The sequence below is a fragment of the Canis lupus genome, chromosome 3 (genome assembly GCF_048164855.1).
Source record: "Canis lupus baileyi chromosome 3, mCanLup2.hap1, whole genome shotgun sequence".
Taxonomy (NCBI): domain Eukaryota; kingdom Metazoa; phylum Chordata; class Mammalia; order Carnivora; family Canidae; genus Canis; species Canis lupus.
In genome coordinates, this window is record NC_132840.1 from 74,273,355 (window position 1) to 74,292,351 (window position 18,997).

Below are 18,997 nucleotides of genomic sequence, written 5' to 3' on the forward strand. Positions count from 1 at the left end.
CCACTGTGCCACCCAGGGTTCCCTAGAGAAATCATTTTACATTCATCATAGAAATGATTGATTCTGGCAAAAATTATAAATGGATATTAGAATTAATGGGCCTAACCTTGATGAGGAATAGGATTTTTTTTTTAAGTTTTTTTTTTTTCAGAACAGGATTTTATTTTTTTTTAAATAAAGATTTAAGTAATCCCTACACCCAAGGTAGGGCTCAAACTCACAACCCTGTGATCAAGAGTCACATGCTCCCTCGACTGAGCCAGCCAGGTGCCCTGAGGAATAGGATTGTAGATCAAAGTATCTTCCCACAAATTACTTACTAATTACAAAAGAGAGAGAGCAGGGGGGAAAAAGGTAACTACCCTTGAGAAACCTGGTGGATACCACTAAACCAAGTGATTGAAGTTAACATCACTTGAATAATAAGAGACACTGGCATCGCATGCCTCTTGATGTGAGTGACTGAGAAGGAAGCAACATTTCATGTGATATTCTTGTCCAAAATGCACAAGTCTAATTATGAGGAAACATCAGACAAACCCAAACTAAGGGACGTTTTACAAAATAAATGGCCTGTATTCTTCCCCAAATGTCAATGTTGTGAAAGATTTAAAAGGCTGAGAAACTGCTCAGGATGAAAGGAAGACAAAAGGAGTGCCTGGGTGGCTCAGTCAGTAAAGCGTCTGCCTTCGGCTCTGGTCAAGATCCCAGGGTCAGGGATCCCTGGGTGGCGCAGCGGTTTGGCGCCTGCCTTCGGCCCAGGGCGCGATCCTGGAGACCCGGGATCGAATCCCACGTCAGGCTCCCGGTGCATGGAGCCTGCTTCTCCCTCTGCCTGTGTCTCTGCCTCTCTCTCTCTCTCTCTCTGTGACTATCATAAATAAATAAAAATAAAAAAAAAATTTATAAAAAAAAAAAGATCCCAGGGTCCTGGGATGGAGCCCCACATGCAGCTCGCTGTCCAGTGGGGAGTCTGCTTCTCCCTCTCCCTCTGCCCTGCCCCCCCATGCTCACTATCTCAAATAAATAAATAAAATCTTTTTTTTTTTTAAATAAATAAAATCTTAAAAAAAAAAAAAAAAGGAGGACAAAGGCTTGTAGGTGAAATGCAATGCATGAGCCTGAATCAGATCCTAGACCAGAGAGCAAATATATACAAAGGGTGTCATTGGGACAATTAGTGAAATTTGAATAAAATCTGTATGTTAAATATAGTATTGAGTCAATGTTAAATTTTCTGATTTTGATAATGTTCTCATTTCTGGTTTTCTGGTTATGTATGCCAATATCCCTGCTTTTAGGAAATACACACGGAAGTATTTATGGGTAAAGGGGCATTAAGGTCTGCAAATTAGTCTTAGTTCAGAAAAAATAATCAGTGTCTCGTATACGGAGAGAAAAATTAAAATGTGATAAAATGTTAATACTTGGCGTCATTGGTGGATTACAGGATCCAGGGATACAGGAATTTTTATACTATTCTTGGGACTTTTCTGTAAATTTGAAATGATTAAAAGCAAAACAAAAAAAAAACCCAAACCCACCCTCCAATCCTATCTCCACCAAGTACTACGGGTGAGATCTTGGCTAAGCCGTAAAATCTATCAGAACGTCTAGAAAGTAGCTATTAATGCGACCACGGGGTCGGTCGTCAGTGGTCCAGAAACTTAGTAAACGCAGGAAGAGCTTCGTGCAAACGCCGAGCGGGAAGAGGACCTGGCGCCCTTCCCTTCGGGCCCCCCGGGCCCCCATAAAAGCGTCGAGGGCAGAGGCGCGAGGTGGCGGGAGCAGCGGGTGGAGGCCGCGGCGAGGCGTCAAACTGGAGCCGCCCCGCACCTGAGCGGGCCGCGCCGCGCCGGGCCCAGGAAGCCGCGGAGCCTCCAGCCTCTGCCCGGGACCTGCCCTCCCCGACGGTGGACCTCAGGCTCCGGCACCGCGACCTCTGGGCCAGCCTCCATGGCCAGGTCCCGGGCTTGCTGGACTGGGACATGGGCAATGAGTCCTTCCTGGCCTTCACCACGGCGCACCTGCCCCTGGCCGAGCAGAACCGTGAGCGCGGGCCGTGGGGGAGGGGCGCGGCGGGGGGGGGCGGGGCGGGGCGCTCGGCCCCCCAGGACCCCTGGGACCCCGCGGGCCGGCCCGGAGCCGCCGCGGCCTTGGGGTCCCACGCCCCTGGGCGGAGTGGGCGCCCCCTCCCCTGTCCCCACCGGGGGGGAGCGGAACGCGGGGCTGGGGGGGAGAGCCCACGGGGTGGGCGCGGGTCCAGCAGCCACCTGCCACCCCGCCGCACCCCTCACTGTGTCCCAGAACCTTCTAGGCCTCGCCAAGCCCCCTTTCCCAGGCGCCTACCGCCGTTGGGCACGCCACACATTTTTGAGTCGTTCTGTTTCTTAAAAAAGTTACCAGTTTTGCTGGAGCTGAAGCCCCCCTCTTAGTACACTGGCCGATACCGAAAGGCGCTCAATATTTGCTGAACGGTCGTGCTTTTTTTTTTTTTTTTTTTTTTTTAAAGGACTTTTGGCGGGGGTGGGGGGACCTGGAGGGCAGAGGGAGGTGATTACCTCGTGGTACATTATGGCCATCTGTTTGGGCAAGGTGCTTGGATTAACCATTGTCCTGGTTCAATGCACCACCCCCGCCTTCCATCACCTCCCACAGTCCCACGTATCTACCCTTAATTGGGCTTGGTTTTGTTTTGTTTTTAAATTCGTAAGAGACATAGGCAGAGGGAGAAGCAGGCTCCTCCGAGAGCCCCATGCGAGGCTCCACCGGGGACCCCGGGATCACGACCTGAGTGGAAGGCAGATGCTCTAGTGCTGAGCCACCCAGGCGTCCCCACCCTCATTGTTTTAATGTCTTTAGATAGGTGTATCTTTGAGAACTCTTTAACATTATTTTATGTTTATAGATGACCTTAATTAATGCTCCTTGTTTTTTTTGTGTGTGGTTTTTTTTTTTTTTTGCCTGCTTCCATTGTTTTTTAGAGCTACTCTGGTTGCTGAACAAATATCTGATTATTTCCCATAGTGCAGTGATATTCTGTCATCTGCATATACTATCTTTTGCATTTTAGTTCTCCTTTGGCTCTCTCTGCCACTATAAGTAATGCTAAGAATTCCTATATCTTCATTGATTAAGAAATATTTATTGAGCACCTCCAATTTGCAGGTGATGTTCTAGACACTGGTGATCTATAACAAACAAAACAGACAAGTCTAAATATTTTATTTCTTTTTTCATGAGAGACACAGAGAGACAGAGGCAGAGGGAGAAGCAGGCTCCATGCAGGAGCCTAATGCGGTACTCAATCTCTGAACCCCAGGATCATGACCTGAGCCAAAGGCAGATGTTCAACTGCTGAGCTACCCAGACGCCCCTGGCTGCAGTTTTTTTTTTTTTTTTTTTTTTTAAGATTTTATTTATTTATTCATGACAGAGGCAGAGACACAAGCAGAGGGAGAAGCAGGCTCCATGCAGGGAGCCCGACCTGGGACTCCATCCCAGGTCTCCAGGATCACACCCCATGCAGAAGGCGGCGCTAAACGGCTGAGCCACCGGGCTGCCCCCCCCCCCTTTTTTTTTTTTGGCTGCAGTTTTAAATAGGGTCATCAGGTTGGGTTTCCTTGGGAACATAATATTGGAGCAGAGTTGAGGAGGTGAGACAATGAGTCAAAAGGATATTTAGAGGAAAAGTTTCTCAGGCAGAAGAAATAGGGTAAAACTCCTAAGGAGGGAATATACCTAGAGTGTTTGAGGCACAGGAAGGAGGCCAGTGAAGCTGGGTCAAACTTAAATACAGAAGGAAGTTCAGAGGGTGTGGAGCAGAGATCCAGAAGAGCCTATGTTCCACTCTAAGAACCTTCGAGTTGATATTTTTTTTTCCTTCGAGTTCATTTTGAGTAAGAGGTGACATGGTTGAAAGGTTTTGAGCAAAGAAGTGATGTGATTCATGCTTCCCAAGTGTGTGACCCATGTAAAGGGGGCAAAGGGGGCTGGTACTTGGCTTGATGCTCTATCACTGTCTTGAGATTTTTAATTTTTGAGCAAGGAACCCTTCGTTTTCATTTGGCACTGGGCCCTGCAAATTATGTAACTGATGTTGCGTGATCTATATTCTAAAAAGATAGCTGTGGCTGTTGGGTGGAGGGTATATTATAAATTTGGAGATAAGAAGCCAGCAGCCTAGGCTGCTACTGTGATCCAGACAAGAGATGGTGGTAGGCTGGAGGGTCAGAGTGGTGGCAGAGACGGGAGAACCATCTGGATTCGCTGATGGATATGTAGTGTAAGAAAGTGAGACTGGAATCACTCCTCCAGGGACACCTGGGTGGCTCAGCAGTTGGACGTCTGCCTTCATTCAGCCCAGGGCATGATCCTGGAGTTCTGGGATCGAGTCCCACACTGGGCTCCTGCTTCTCCCTCTGCCTACGCCTCTGCCTCCCTGTGTGTGTCTCATGAAAAAATAAATAAAATCTTAAAAAAAAAAAAAATTCCTCCTCCAAAGTTTTGGCTGATTAAGTAAAAAAAAAAATGGAGTGGCCTGATACTGAAACAGGAGAAGCTTCTGGTAGGACAGATTTAGGGAGGAAGATCAGGAATTCTGTTCAGGACATGCTGAGTTTGGCATACTTTTTAGATCTCCAAGTAAAAATGTTGAGTAAGCAGGTGAATATATAAGTCTGGAGTACTAGAGGGAGGTATATTTTGAGTCTTTGGTATGTGGGTAGCATTTAAGGAGTGAGGAAAAACCAAGCACGAGCCCTGGGGATATCCCATTGTAAAGATACTGGAGAGAAAAGAGATAACCAGCCAAAATTAAGGAAATGACCATTGAGAACCAAAACTGAGAAATCACGGTCTCCTGGAAGGAAGGGAAGAAAGCGTGTCAAGGAAGGAGTGGTCAGATGAGAGGACTAGCCCTTGGGAGGTCAGGTGTGAGGTATAAGGACAATTGGATTTAGCACAGCAGATGTCATTGGTGACCATGATGATGGTGGTTTGGGTGGGGTGGTAGAGATGAAAGCCTGATTGGGGGCACCTGGGTGGCTCAGCAGTTGAGCATCTGCCTTTGGCTCAGGTCATGATCCCAGGGTCCTGGGATGGAGTCCCACATCGGGCTCCCTGTGGGGAGCCTGCTCCTCCCTCTACCTATGTCTCTGCCTCTCTCTGCGAGTCTTATGAATAAATAAATTAATTAATTTAAAAAAAAGCCTGATTGGCAAGGTTTCAAGGGTGGAAGGAGAAGTGGAGATTGAAAGAAAAGGGGATTCTTTCTAGGGGTTCTGCCTCAAAGGAAAACACAGAGCACAGTGGCCTGGCACAGAAAATGGGTGCCAAAGAAGGTCTGTTCAATAAGATGAGAATTAACATCATACTTGAATGCTGATAAAAACAATCCAACAGACATACACACACCAAAAACAGTAAATAGAGGAGTGGTTGGTTGGAACATTGTCCTTGAGAAAGCATGAGGACATCTGTGCCAGGAAGGGAGGGATGTCCTTAAATAGTGATTGCATCTTTTTCTCATGAATGTCTAGTTTATTCTTTGATAGGTTAATTCCTAGATACTTTATACTTTTTTAAAAGGTTTTATTTATTCATGAAAGACACAGAGAGGGACCGAGACATAGGCAGAGGGAGAAGCAGGCTCCCTGCAGGGAGCCCAATGTGGGACTCAACCCAGGACCCCAGGATCACGCCCTGAGTGGAAGGGAGATGCTCAACCACTGAGCCACCCAGGTGCCCCATATACTTTATAATTTGATGCAACTGCAACCAAATAATATAATAATAAGTAATAGAAATTTCATTTTCCAGTTTCTTCATGCTGCTATGGAGGAACAGTGTTGATTAGTATGTTGTTCTTATATCCAGCAAACTTGCTAGGCCCTTATTGGTTCTTTTTTTTTTTTTTTAAGATTTTATTTATTTATTCATGAGAGACCGAGAGACAGAGACACAGGCAGAGGGAGAAGCAGGCTCCATGCAGGGAGACAACGTGGGACTCAATTCCAGGTCCCCAGTATCAGGCCCCGAGCCAAAGGTGGCACCAAACCGCTGAGCTACCTGCCCTTATTGGTTCTAATAATTTGTATATTTATTTTGTGTGGCTCTATAAATAATGATAGTATTGTTTTTTTCTTTCCAACTTTATATCTCTATTTTTTCCTCTTTTCAAATACTATGTTGAGCATTGTTAGCAATGTAATGGGCATCCTTTCTAATTACTGAGCTCTCCAACAGGTATATCATTATTTTCCAGATAAAAACCTAGATTCAACTGCAATATGATGACATTCCTGGGGTCCATGGAGGGGAGGTGAAAGTTATGGCCCCTAATCCCAAGGAGCCAGCATCGTGCCAAACAGATAGCTCTAATATACACTTGATATACTCTTAGCCCACCATGTAGACATTCATCCAGTTAAGCTGAGCTCCTACACCCATGTGCCAGGCAGTGAACAAGACAGACCTGGAGATAGACATTAAGCAAAGTAATTATGATAAAAATGTTTATTATGTGAGTGTTTTGGACAGGTAGTCAGAGAAGGCCTGCTTTAGAAAGATGTTTAAACAGAAACATGACAGGGGCACTTGGGTGACTCAGTCACTTGAGCATCTAACTTGTGATTTTGGCTCAGATCATGATCTCCTGGGTCAAGGGATCAAGCCCCACATCGGGTTCCAGGCTCAGCAGAGAGTCTGCTTGAGATCTTCTCTCTCCCTCTCCCCTTACCCCCACTCGCTCTCACTCTCTCTCAAATAAATATATCTTAAAAAAACAAAATGGAAACATACTGGGTGACTAGCAGCTAACTAGGGCAGCGGGAAGAGGGAAGAGTGTTTCTGGCAAAGACAACAGCTTGTGGAAAGGCCTAGGATCTAGAGTGTGGTCTGTTAGAGATGTGGAGAGCCTGGGAGGAATGACAACACTGATGAGGAGCCAGGGCCTTCAAAACTATCTCAAGGAACTTCAGTGTGGCCCAAACATCATGGAAAGGCATCAAAAGTTTATAAGCAGAAGAATGACGAGATTGGATTAATATTTTAGGAAGCTGCTCCAACTGCAATAGGATTGAGTTAGAGAAACAGATAAACAGACCATTTGGGTTGTGGCTGGACTTGGGGATTGACTGAGTGTGGCTAGACCAGGAAGAGAAGAGTCAAGAACACTTCCGTGTGTTTGGCCTGAACGACTGGTTAGGTTGTAGTGTCACTTGCTGAGACCAGGGATACAGGGGGAAGAGCTGGAAAATGGAGTTTAGTTTAAGAAATGTTGAGTTCAAAGGGCCAGTGTGTTGTTCAAGTAAAGACCTCCCATAGGGAGCTCTTTTGTTTTTTAAGGTTTATTTTATTTTATTTGAGAAAGAAAGCACACAAGAGAGGAGGAGAGGCAGAGGGAGAGGGAGAAGCAGGCTCAGCAGGGAGCCTGACATGGGGCTCTATCCCAGGACCCTAGGATCACGACCTGAGCCAAAGGCAGGCAGACTTTATTTATTTATTTATTTATTTATTTATTTATTTATTTATTTATTTATTTATTTATTTATTTATGACAGAGAGACACACACACACAGGCAGAGGGAGAAGCAGGCTCCATGTAGGGAGCAAAGGCAGACATTTAACTGACTGAGCCCCACATGCACCCTCCCCTAGGCAGGTCTATTTATGGGCAAGCAGAGAAGCCTGAGTTAGAGATAAAGATTTGGAAGCTCTGAGTTGATAGGTGGTGGCTGAAGTCACAGACGTTCATGAGATGGCTCAGGAGACCGTGTACGTGGAGAGAGGAGAATGAGGAGGTCAGAGAGGTCACGTGTGGTGTCCTATAGCCCTTGGGGCAGGGGACACAGCCAGATCCCAGAGACACTTCAAGGCCTAGGACCTTGGGGCCACAGTGGAAATCCTAGGACACTTGACTCATTTCTGTCTTTCTTTTTGTCAGTTGCCAGATACAGACTCCGAATAGTTGAGCCACCAAAAGTGCCTGTGGAAGAAGCACCCAGCCCTGATGATGATGGTATGTAGAGGGTAGTGGGTCCCCTGGCCTGGCTGTGCGGCCCCAGGCCAGTGAGCTCTGGTGCACAATCTCCTTTTTCTCCACACAGGCCCAGCTCTTGAGCCCAACCTGTGGATGTGGGTAAACCCCAATATCGTGTTTCCCCCTGGAAAGCTGGAGGTCCCAGAATCTCCCAAGTGGGAGGATCTGCCGAGCACGCTTCCCTTCGCTCAGCCACCCCTGAAAGAGGAAGACTTCACCAACAGCTCTGAGACCACAGCAGTGGAGTCGCTGCCTTCCTCCAGCGAGCAGTCTCCTCCTCGGAAGCGGAAGCGGGTGGCTTCTTCCCCCAGCACCTGGGAGGTAGGGATTTCTGGGCCCGAGGGCTGGACTTGGGCTGGGCTTGGGCAGGCATAGGGATGATGCAGCAGAGAGGTCTGCTTGCTTAGGATAACTGAGAGTTAATGGGTTCAGAAGTTAGCCGCACCCTTGGGTTGGGGAGAAGCCCGGATGGTGGCCCTAGAGCACTCCCCCTCCCTGCCACTGCACCCCTGGAGTAGAGGCTGTGGAGTTAGGACCAGTTCCTACTCTGTGCTCCTCTAGCTCACAGAAGAGGAGGAGGCTGAGGACCAGGATGACAGCTCCTCTGTGGCCCTCCCGTCCCCTTACAAAAGGGCCCCCCTCCAGAGTCGGAGGCTCCGGCAAGCCAACAGCCAGGAGGGGAGGCTCTGGTCCCGGCCCCCCCTCAATTACTTCCACCTAATTGCACTGGCATTAAGAAACAGTTCCCCCTGTGGCCTCAACGTGCAACAGATCTACAGTTTCACTCGGTATGTGCCACGGGGGGCCCTGTGAGGAGGGGAAGGGGGGGTCAGGGCCCTTGGTCAGCTACTTTCCAACCTGCCAGTGGCCCTGGACTGCTGCCTTGGTTTGCCATGTGAGTCTGAAAGGAGAAATGTGTTCCCAGGCCTTCCTTCCCAGGCACTGCTTCTGGGTTGTCCCCAAACGTGTGTCCACATATCCCGTGTACAGGAAGATATCCATGTCCACCCTGTTCACATCTAAAACTCCAACCATTTTATTTTTTTTAAAGATTGTATTTATTTCTTAGAGAAAGAGAGCAGAGGGAAAGGGAGAGGCAGACTCCTCACTATTGTGGCTTGATCCCAAGACCCCAGGATCATAACATGATGCATAACTGAGCCACCCATTTTATACCTTAGTTCTTTAAAACATAAATTCATCTAGGTCAGAAATTCTCCCATCCTCCCTGTCAAGATTATCCAGTAGAAAGTCTGGTTTCCCCAACAGTTTCTCACATGCTTTCCCTTCGGGCTGGACTGACAGAGCTCCCTGCACACCCCCAGGGGCACCCAATCGAGAAGGGAGTCACATTTAGCTTTTTTTATTTTTTAGATTTTATTTATTTATTTGAGAGAAAGAGCACATGACCAGGGGGAGGGAAGAGGGAGAGGGAGAAACAGACTCCGTACTGAGCAGGGAGCCCAACGTGGGGCTCAGTCCCAGGACCCTGAGGTCATGACCTGAGCCGAAGGCAGAAGGCAGACACTTAACGGACTAAGCCACCCAGGCACCCTCATTCATTCATTCATTTATACAAATAAATAAATATTTATTTACTTATTCATGAGACACAGAGAGAGAGAGAGAGAGAGAGAGAGAGAGAGAGAGAGAGAGGGGCAGAGACACAGGCAGAGGGAGAAGCAGGCTCCATGCTGGGAGCCCGATGTGGGACTCGATCCTGGGTCTCCAGGATCCTGTCCTGGGCCGAAGGCGGCACTAAACCGCTGAGCCCCCCGGGGAGCCCCCACGGGATCCCCTGGAACTGTGCCTTTCCTGACCGTTCCTCCCTGTCCACAGACAACATTTCCCCTTTTTCCGGACGGCCCCGGAAGGCTGGAAGAATACCGTCCGCCACAACCTCTGCTTCCGAGACAGCTTTGAGAAGGTGCCAGTCAGCATGCAGAGTGGGGTGAGCCCGCGGCCCCGCTCCTGCCTCTGGAAGCTGACTGAGGAGGGACACCGCCGCTTTACCGAGGAGGCCCGTGCCCTGGCCTCCACCCGCCTGCAAAGTATCCAGCAGTGCATGAGCCAACCGGGTGAGCGGCCCTGTCACCGGAGGGGCCAGGGGAGGGGACCTGACCATCCTCACCTGAGGCTGAGTGTGCAGGGAAGGAGCCTGGGGCCCACCATGGGGCTGGGGGCGGGGGCGGGCAGCCCGGGGCACCGTTTGTAGGGAGGGAAGAGGATGGCAGTGGTGCCTGCCCCAGGTAGGACCCCACCCACACTGGCATGTACTTGAGGTCTAGGGGCCCGATGGAGAAACAACTGAGGTACACTTGACCCACAGCCCGCAGCCTAGGGAACTGGTGGCCACACTGCGAAAGAAGCACGGTATCGGTGGTGATGTGCAAAAGGGGGCTTTTTCTCTTTCTGGAGACCTGGTGCCATGGGGGCCTGGAGGGAGAAGTAGATTATCCGCTGTGAGATCCGGGCTGAGGGAACAGCAGCTGCGAAGGGCAGATAGGTTCTGCTGACTTTTTTTTTTTTTTTTTTTTTTCTTACAGATGTGATGCCCTTCCTCTTCGACCTTTAATTCAAGAAGCAGGAGTCAGCTCATCCCTTATTAAAGTTACCTGCAGCAGCCTGGTGTGTGTGTGTGGTCTCTGAGGATGGGGACAGGGTGGAGGTGGAGGGCAGCTCTGAGGCTGGCAGTGTACACCGCCAGTGCTGATAGATGCTCCAGAGGCAGTCGCCTGGTGTGCTGCAAAGGGAGCCTGAACTCTTCATTCCTCCAAGAAAGAAAATCCTCAACCCCCTTCAGGACCAATCCCCACTATTCTGGATGATGAGGATAGTCTTGGGAGGTGCTAGCTTGAAGCAGCCTGCCATCCACAGGAGGGGATGTAATCACCTGGGAGCAGTGGGAAGAAGCCTAAGGAACACATCACTTGGGGGGCAGTGGAAGGAGAGGCCCTCCTAGGAGGCCAAGAAGGAGCAGTGAGAAGGGTTAGAGGAAAGAATTTTTTTTGGAAAAGGGGATGGTTGGGTTCGAGCCTCATTCCCCTCCATTTAACCATTTTGAACAAGGGGTGGGAGGTTGGAGCCAAGCTGCGGGCACCTCGCCTTGCTGTTCATCTCCATCATGCCCTGGGTAGAAGCCAGAGCACTGGCAGATCGAGAGTCCTTAGTGGGCAGCCGCAGCTTTCCTGGTGGCAGGAGCCAGTGTCCAGGTTGCCAGCCTTTGGTCCTAAGGGAGCATGGAGAAGCCCCAGACTAAGTGAGAAAGGAATGAGGTTTAAAGCTGCATCCAGATGCCCCAGACATTCAGACTGTGCTTGAAGACAATACTGAATTTCCCACAGGCCTGCGATGACCTTTCTCATTCCCTCTCCTGCTCTCCCCTCATCCCCTAGCAGGCTCGCAGGGAAACAGCTCCACTCTCAGAACCCAGGGCTGCAGATCTCCGTGCTGGAGGCATTTTGACCTTGAAGAATTGACCCTCATAACTCGGGTCATCGACCAGGAGTTCAGCTAAGAACCTAACTTGGTATTACACCTAAGCAGAGAGTATTTGTTGCATTATTTTAAGATTTCCCAAACTTTTCAGGAATGCAGCTAATCTGCAAAATAAAGGATGATTGTGTTTTTTATTTTTTTATTTTTTGGTCTGGAAGTTTACCAAGAAGTGTTTGCCACTTCAGAAAACCACTTCACTGATGGCAAAGGTGCTCTGATATCTAAGTCACCAATGGCACCTACCTGTATGAGTCTGTGTTTGTGTCTGCTGCACTTGCAGGGATTCTATGCGTTTAAACATATTTTGTCATTATATCAAGGCAGCCAATAAAGAGTATTTTCTTTTTTTTTTAATTTTTATTTATTTATGATAGTCACACAGAGAGAGAGAGAGAGGCAGAGACATAGGCAGAGGGAGAAGCAGGCTCCATGCACTAGGAGCCCGACGTGGGATTCGATCCCGGGTCTCCAGGATTGCGCCCTGGGCCAAAGGCAGGCGCTAAACCGCTGTGCCACCCAGAGACCCCAAGAGTATTTTCAATAGTCATTTGAATTTCATCTCTTAAATATAAGCTCATCACTGTACGTATGTGCAAATTTCCAACTATCTTGTATTTTCAAGTATAGTTTTATCCATTGAAATACACTTCATAATTTCTATTTTTCTGTTATATTGCAGTGTAAACATATCAACCTTTTTTAAAATTACATGTGTTATGGTAAGTTATTTTTTTATCAGTAAGATTCAAGATGGTAAAGACAGTCTTTTTTCAAAAAAAATATTTATGAGAGAATGAGAGAGAGAGAGGCAGAGACACAGAGGGAGAAGCAGGCTCCATGCAGGGAACCCAATATGGGACTCGATCCCGGGACTCCAGGATTACGCACTGGGCCAAAGGCAGGAGCCAAACCGCTGAGCCACCCAGGGATCCCAGACAGTCTTTTTCTTTCTTTTTTAAAAATATTTTATTTATTTATTCATGAGACACACAGAGAGAGGCAGAGACACAGGCAGAGGCAGAAGCAGGCTCCATGCAGGAAGCCCAATGTGGGACTTGATCCCAGGACCCTGGGATAATGCCCTGAACCAAAGGCAGATGCTCAACCGCTGAGCCACCCAGGCATCCCCAGTCTTTTTCTTTTAAAGATTTACATATTTATTTGAGAGAGAGAGAGTGTGGAGGGGAAAGGGGCAGAGGGGAGGGATAGAGAGAATCTCAAGCAGACTCCATGCTGAGTGCAGAGCCTGTCTTGGGGCTGGATCCCATGACCTGAGCTGAAACCTAGTCAGACACTCAACCCACTGCACCAGCCAGGCACCCCAAGATGGTAAAGATGGTCTTATAAAATATTTGCTCTATTCCTAGGGTGTTAAGGCCAGTGAGTAGAGAACCACTGAACCAAGCAACATAAAATACAGTCCCTGCCCAGAGGTGCTCACCCACAGTGATGTTGGCAACCAGTGAAGACAATCCATGCTTAAGTCTACCCCCACAAAGCCTAGCATAGGGCCTGTTGGGTAGTAAGAATGCACTATTTGCTATGATTTGTCACTAGTAACTTCTCTAAGAAGCAGATTTTCATATTCTCTGGAAGTGCAGAGAAGAGATCAGCTCTGTCTGGAGAAGCTAGAGAAGGCTTCTCACAGGAGAATTTAGCACTGCGTCTTTTTCCCAGGCCTAGGAAACAACAGCAGTGCCCAAACAACAGAAGTGCCCAAAGCCAGCCATGTTCTGTGGGGTGCTGTTGATGCTCCTAGGAGGCAGAGGTGGAGGCTGGGGAGGTGTGAAAGAGCAGCGATGGGATAGGAAGGAAAAAGTGACTGGTTCCAAGAAAAGGACAGGACAGACAGGCACAGGTGCCCAATTAGAGCAAGCCAAGAACTGCCTTTCTCTAATCCACTTGCAGGTGTGTTGTGACCTGGATGCTAATCTCTATGTGCTATCCACTAGTGGAGTGGGGAGAAAGACCACATCATTCATGTCCTTTCCTCTGGGCCCACCCAGCACTGTGCAACCAGACACCACCACCACACCCTGCCCCCATACCACTCAAGTCTAGCTAGCTCCCAGGAAGGGCAGGGTCCCAAGTCCTCAGCTCTAGTTTCATCTGATCTAGCCTCAGTTTGTCCACCTCATCTGCACATCTTTATTCCTGCCTACATTCTTGTCCATGTCTGCTCTGAGTTGCAAGTGGATCCAAAGGCAACAGGTCAGAAGTAAAGAAAAGGACAATACAGCCTTTATGGGAAAAATGGCCCCAAGGAAAGTTGCTTTTGTCACTTTTGCCGTCTCATAGCATATCCTACTCCTACCCTCAGCTCCTTTTTTTTCACTTATTCAACCATTATTTGAGTTTTCAAAAGGCCAGGCCCTGTGCCAGGGGCTGAAGATATAGTGAAATCCAAAATGGTTTCTCTGAGTTTTCAGTCTAGATGGAAAGACATATTAAACAATTAACGTGCAATGATAAGAAATATTACTAAAGAGTAAAGGTGAGTGTAGGAAGAAATGATAGGAGTACTTAGACTTAAGAGATCAGGACAGCCCGGGTGGCTCAGTAGTCGAGCACTGCCCTCAGCCCAGGGCCTGATCCTGGAGTCCCTGGATCGAGTCTCATGTTGGGCTCCCTGCATGAAGCCTGCTTCTCCCTCTGCCTGTGTCTCTGCCTCTCTCTCTCTCTCTCTCTCATGAATAAATAAAGTCTTAAAAAAAAAAAAAAAAAGGTATTTTAGCTGAGACTTGGATAAGGAGTAACCAGGCCTCAGAATGGGGAGGAAAAGTGTTTTGTAGAGGGAACACAATGGACAAAGCCTGGGAGGTAGGGACCTCCTCACCTGGGCCTATTGAAAGAATGGGGATAAGGCCATGGAGGACAGAATATACTAAGCTAAGGGAGAAAGACCCAAGGTGAGCTTGAGGGAAGCAGGGATTAGGCCATGTTGGTCTTTCTAGGTTACGATAAGGGATTTAGATTTTTTTTCAAGTATGGTAGAAAGTAACAGAACCTCACTTTATTTCTAAGTTTTATTTATTTACATAATCTCTACACCCAATGTGGGGCTCAAACTCGCGATCCTGAGATCAAGAGTCTCATGCTTCAGACTGAGCCAGCCAGGTGCCCCTTATTTTTTAAATTATGCTTAGCTACTCATTGGAGTGGCTGCTAGGCAGGCACACATGAAGGCAACAGGACTTGTTAGGAAGTAATACAGTGGTCCAGGTGGGCCAGGGCAGCGGCCAGAGAATTGCAGAGAAACAGGCTGTTCTGAGATGTAGCTTGGAGGTAGAATTGATAAGTCAATAGGATTGATTGAGTGCAGGAGGAAGTGAGGCTGAGATTTTTGGTTTGAGTAATTGGGGAGAATGGGGAGGTACAGAAGCCCGTATCAGCAGGAGGTTTGAGCAGTTTTTTTTTTTTTTTTAAGATTTTATTTATTCATGAGACACACAGAGAGGCAGACACAGAGGGAGAAGCAACTCCATGCAGGGAGCCTGATGTGGGATTCAATCCCAGGACTCCGGGATCGCGCCCTGAGCCTAAGGCAGACGCTCAACCACTGAGCCACCCAGGCATCCCAGGTTTGAGCAGTTCCCATTAGAATCTGTGAGACATCAGGGTAGTTACATCACGTAGGTAACTGTTCTAAGTCTGGGGTTTGGAAGATAAATCTGAGCTGAAGATGTAAATACATCTGAGAGTCATCAGGATATGATTGGTATTTAATATTATGCTCTATGTGCTAACAGATATCCACAACACGTTCTGGGGAGAAAAAAATCTCTGGCAAAACAGTATGTTGGATATGACTACAAATGTGACAGAAATTATGTTCATATATATAAATATGATGTCGAAGCACAGATAATCTTTTAGGGTTTATTTTTGAAGGATTAAAAAAAATATTTTAAGTACAATCTACCTTCCAACATGGAGCTCGAATTCCCGACCCCAAGATCAAGTGTCACATGTTCTAGGGTGTCTGGGTGGCACAGTCGGTCAAGTGTCCAACTCTTGGTTTTGGCTCAAGTCATGATCTCAGGGTCTTGGAGCCCTATATAGAGCTCCATGCTCAGCGAGGAGTCGGCTTAAGACTTTCTCTGCCCCTCCCCACTCCCTTCTCTCTCTCAAATCTTTTTTTTTTTTTTTCTGGAAAGTACTCATTTTAATTCCATTCATTAACATATAATGTATATTTGGTTTCAGAGGTAGAGGGCAGTGCTTAATCAGTCTTATATAACACCCAGTGCTCATTATATCACGTGCCCTCCTTAATGCCCATCACTCAGTTACCCATCTTTAAAAGAAGTCACATGGTCTACTGACTGAGCCAGCCAGCTGCCAATAAGCATAGAAAATGACTTGAAGAGGGGCACCTGGGTGGCTTGAGCATCTGCCTTCAGCTCAGGTCATGATCCCGGGGTCCTGAGATGGAGTCCCACATTGGGTTCCCTCCAGGGAGCCTGCTTCTCCCTCTGCCTATGTGTCTGCCTCTCTCTGTGTATCTCTCATGAATAAATAAATAAAATCTTATTAAAAAATTTAAAAAGAGGGACACCTGGGTGGCTCAGTGGTTGAGCACCTGCCTTTAGCTCAGGGCATGATCCTGGAGTCCTGGGATCAACTCCCACATCGAGCTACCTGCATGGAGCCTGTTTCTCCCTCTGCCTATGTCTCTGCCTCTTTCTCTGTGTGTCTCTCATGAATAAATAAAATCTTAAAAAAATAAAATAAAAATAAATAAAAGGTAAAAAAAGAAAATGACTTGAAGAAAAGAGGTATCAAATAGCAATAGGCATCTGTGAGGGCTGAAGGGTATCAAGGGATTTGAGGGACAGCCACTTTTTATTTATAGCCCTGTCAGTTCTACAGGGCTATAATTTTTACAATTTTAATTTTTACAATTTTAAGATAAGTACATTTACCCACTAGCCTGTTTTGCACTTTGATGCTATTGACTAACAGGCTGTTAGCTGCATATTCCCAGGTTCCTCCTCTGGACAAACTCCCACCCCCAAGGGCATGTTACCCCAGGGAGTGTGTGATGGTTTTAACTTACTCTGACAAACCTGTTAAAGACTACTTTATACTAGTTCTAAGGGGTTAACCATGAACAGACACAGTCCCTGAACTTAAGGCGCTTTTCAACTATTGGGTTTTCTTTCTTTTTTTGATTGTATTTATTTATTTGAGAGAGAGAGCATGAGGAGGGGGAAAGGCAGAGGGAAAGGGAGGGAGAGAATCTTAAGCAGACTCCATGCCCAGCGTGGGGCCTGATGCAGACCTTGATCTTATGACCCTGAAATCATGACCTGGATTGAAAGCAAGAGTCAGACGCTTAACCAACTGAGCCACCCAGGCACCCCTTCAATTATTGGATTTTTGACTATTAAACAAAAATGACAACAGGACAAGCAAAGGACTTGAAATCAAGAAATTAATTCTGCAGAGACAACTCTAGAAGGCTTCACAAAAGGGGTGACATTTCATTTATTCAATAATGAATTGATATGAGAGACTGTGTATAGACTAAGAATTTACCATGTGCCAGACAAAGACACCAGCCTTGTGGAAATTCCACTCTCATTCATATTTCAGGTCCTATATAATAGAATTTATTAGGCAGGGCTGGAAAGAAGTAAATTTTAGGCAGAGGGAGCCAAGGGGTGGAAGATGCTAAAGTACACAGGACCACAGGGCTCCAAGACTATTGCTTGGAGGAGGAGGTCCACAAGGTCAGCTAAGTGATGAGAGATAAGACAAAAGGAATTTGGGAAACATACTATAATAAGGCTTTGAAAGTCATGCTGGGAAATTTAATTTTTTTTCCTGATGCTAATTTAGAGGCGTTAAATCAATCCAGAAAGTCACTTAGAGGCTTTCTTGAAACCAGAGTCTGGAGGATAAATGGAGTTGAAACAGACCACACACTTGGAAACCAGTTATAAAGATTTTACATGAATCTAAGCAAAAGAGCAAGGGAATTGAAACAAGGTTTTCTCTAGGAGTATAAAAAATGTTAGAACAGACTTTAAACATCTCAGAAATCCAATGAGACAACTTGAACAGGGTGGATTTAGGGACTGAATAAAAGCAGATGTCAAAGATAACTCTCCCCCAAATTCCAGATTTTAGCTTGGTGGGATTTACTGGAAGGATGAAAATAGGGGATGTTCTCAAGTGGAAGATGTTGAGTTCCATTCACACAAGTCAAGTTCAGTTGCAACTAAATGAACGCGGTGGAGAACTTAAGGTAAACAGTTTCAAAAGCAAAATTGCAGAGGGCTGAGGAGTTAGTTGAAGTTGAAGCAGTGTAGACTACTCTAAGCAGCTTTGGAACAAATGAAAGAAATAGATGGCTGGGTTGATCTGCTTTTGGAGCTTGACAAAATAAGAGATCTGGGAAGGTCAAGTGAAGTAATAGGTTGCCTTGAGAGTATGGTGGAAACAGTCCTGGAATCCAGTGGGTGAAGCGAAGCCAAGAGGACCTTAGACCTAGACCACTGATTTTCAAACTTGATTGAGCATCAGAATCATTGAAGGGCTCATTAAACTACGGATTGCTGGGCCCCACTCTAGAGTTTCTGATTCATTAGGTCTGTGGTGGGGCCCAAGAATTTGCATTTCTAACAAGCTTCCAGCTGTCCACCTGGAGGCCACGCTTTGAGAACCTAGAGCAAAGCAGCTGAGAGATGCAGAATAGTTTTCTGAGTGCTTAGGAATAGTCATCTTCAAGAATGGAGTCTTCTTGCACTTAAAGGCAAGACGGAAGATGGTGGTCAGAATACAACTTCAGAGTTTGAATTCAGAGAATGACAATTGGGGGCAGACAAGATCCAGGACTGACCCAGCCAGGGAAATGATGGGAGGTCCAGGAGTTGAGTGTTGCTGGGGTCTTCAAAATGAGTCACATCTGACAGAGGCCTGAGTCTAACGGGAAGCTCCAAGAGGAAGTTAAGATCTGAAGGGGAGTCTGGCTACTTTCTGAGGTTGAATTATGTATAGTTGACTGTATATACACCCATAGGCATAGTAGCCCATCCAGGTTACTGCACCAGTGCTGGTAACAAATCTAAGTGAAATTCGGGACTCTGTCCTAGTTCTGTTGGGCATAACTTACAAATAAGGTCTGGCTGGGCCCCAGGCTTTTTTGGGGGTGCTCTAGGGTAGAGATCATAGCCTGGGGATCTCGGCCGTGTAAGGGAGCAATTTAGGCACTAAGGTAAACTCATTTGGGTAAGGAACTGTTCTTTCTGGGAAAAGCAGCTTGCAAAAAATAAAAATTCCACGAGCATGTTTACAGAATAAAAATGTCTGTTAACCCTCAGCAATGATTCTGCACCGTTTATATATAAGCTTCCCCTTTACAGCTCTGCAGTAAGACTGCTCAGAACACCCCCGCTCCCCGGGGGGGAGGATATGGATGTGATTAGGTCTTAGATTAGGGCCGCCTCCACC

General features: G+C 47.0%; 1 protein-coding gene across 3 annotated transcripts; it reads left to right on the top strand.

Moving 5' to 3' along the window:
- Positions 1–1,797: 1,797 nt before the first annotated feature.
- On the top strand, positions 1,798–10,664 carry FOXR1 (forkhead box R1). Of its 3 annotated transcripts, none has more exons than XM_072812508.1 (6): positions 1,798–2,049; positions 7,946–8,020; positions 8,109–8,362; positions 8,603–8,829; positions 9,881–10,119; positions 10,588–10,664. In XM_072812508.1, exons 1-6 carry the CDS (start codon positions 1,989–1,991, stop codon positions 10,614–10,616), a joined length of 885 nt encoding a protein of 294 aa, XP_072668609.1. In that variant the 5' UTR covers positions 1,798–1,988; the 3' UTR covers positions 10,617–10,664. The 3 variants fall into 3 exon arrangements, with proteins under 3 accessions (XP_072668609.1, XP_072668606.1, XP_072668599.1); XM_072812505.1 differs by lacking the exon at positions 1,798–2,049 and adding an exon at positions 7,664–7,802; XM_072812498.1 differs by lacking the exon at positions 1,798–2,049 and adding an exon at positions 7,718–7,776.
- The last annotated feature ends 8,333 nt before the right edge of the window (positions 10,665–18,997 follow it).

Excerpts from the sequence above, each read along its gene's own strand:
- FOXR1 (XM_072812508.1), top strand. The coding sequence starts at position 1,989 with ATGGGCAATGAGTCCTTCCTGGCCTTCACCACGGCGCACCTGCCCCTG. Across the intron at positions 8,830-9,880 it reads CAGATCTACAGTTTCACTCG|ACAACATTTCCCCTTTTTCC; the intron begins GTATGTGCCACG and ends CCCTGTCCACAG. Across the intron at positions 10,120-10,587 it reads GCAGTGCATGAGCCAACCGG|ATGTGATGCCCTTCCTCTTC; the intron begins GTGAGCGGCCCT and ends TTTTTCTTACAG.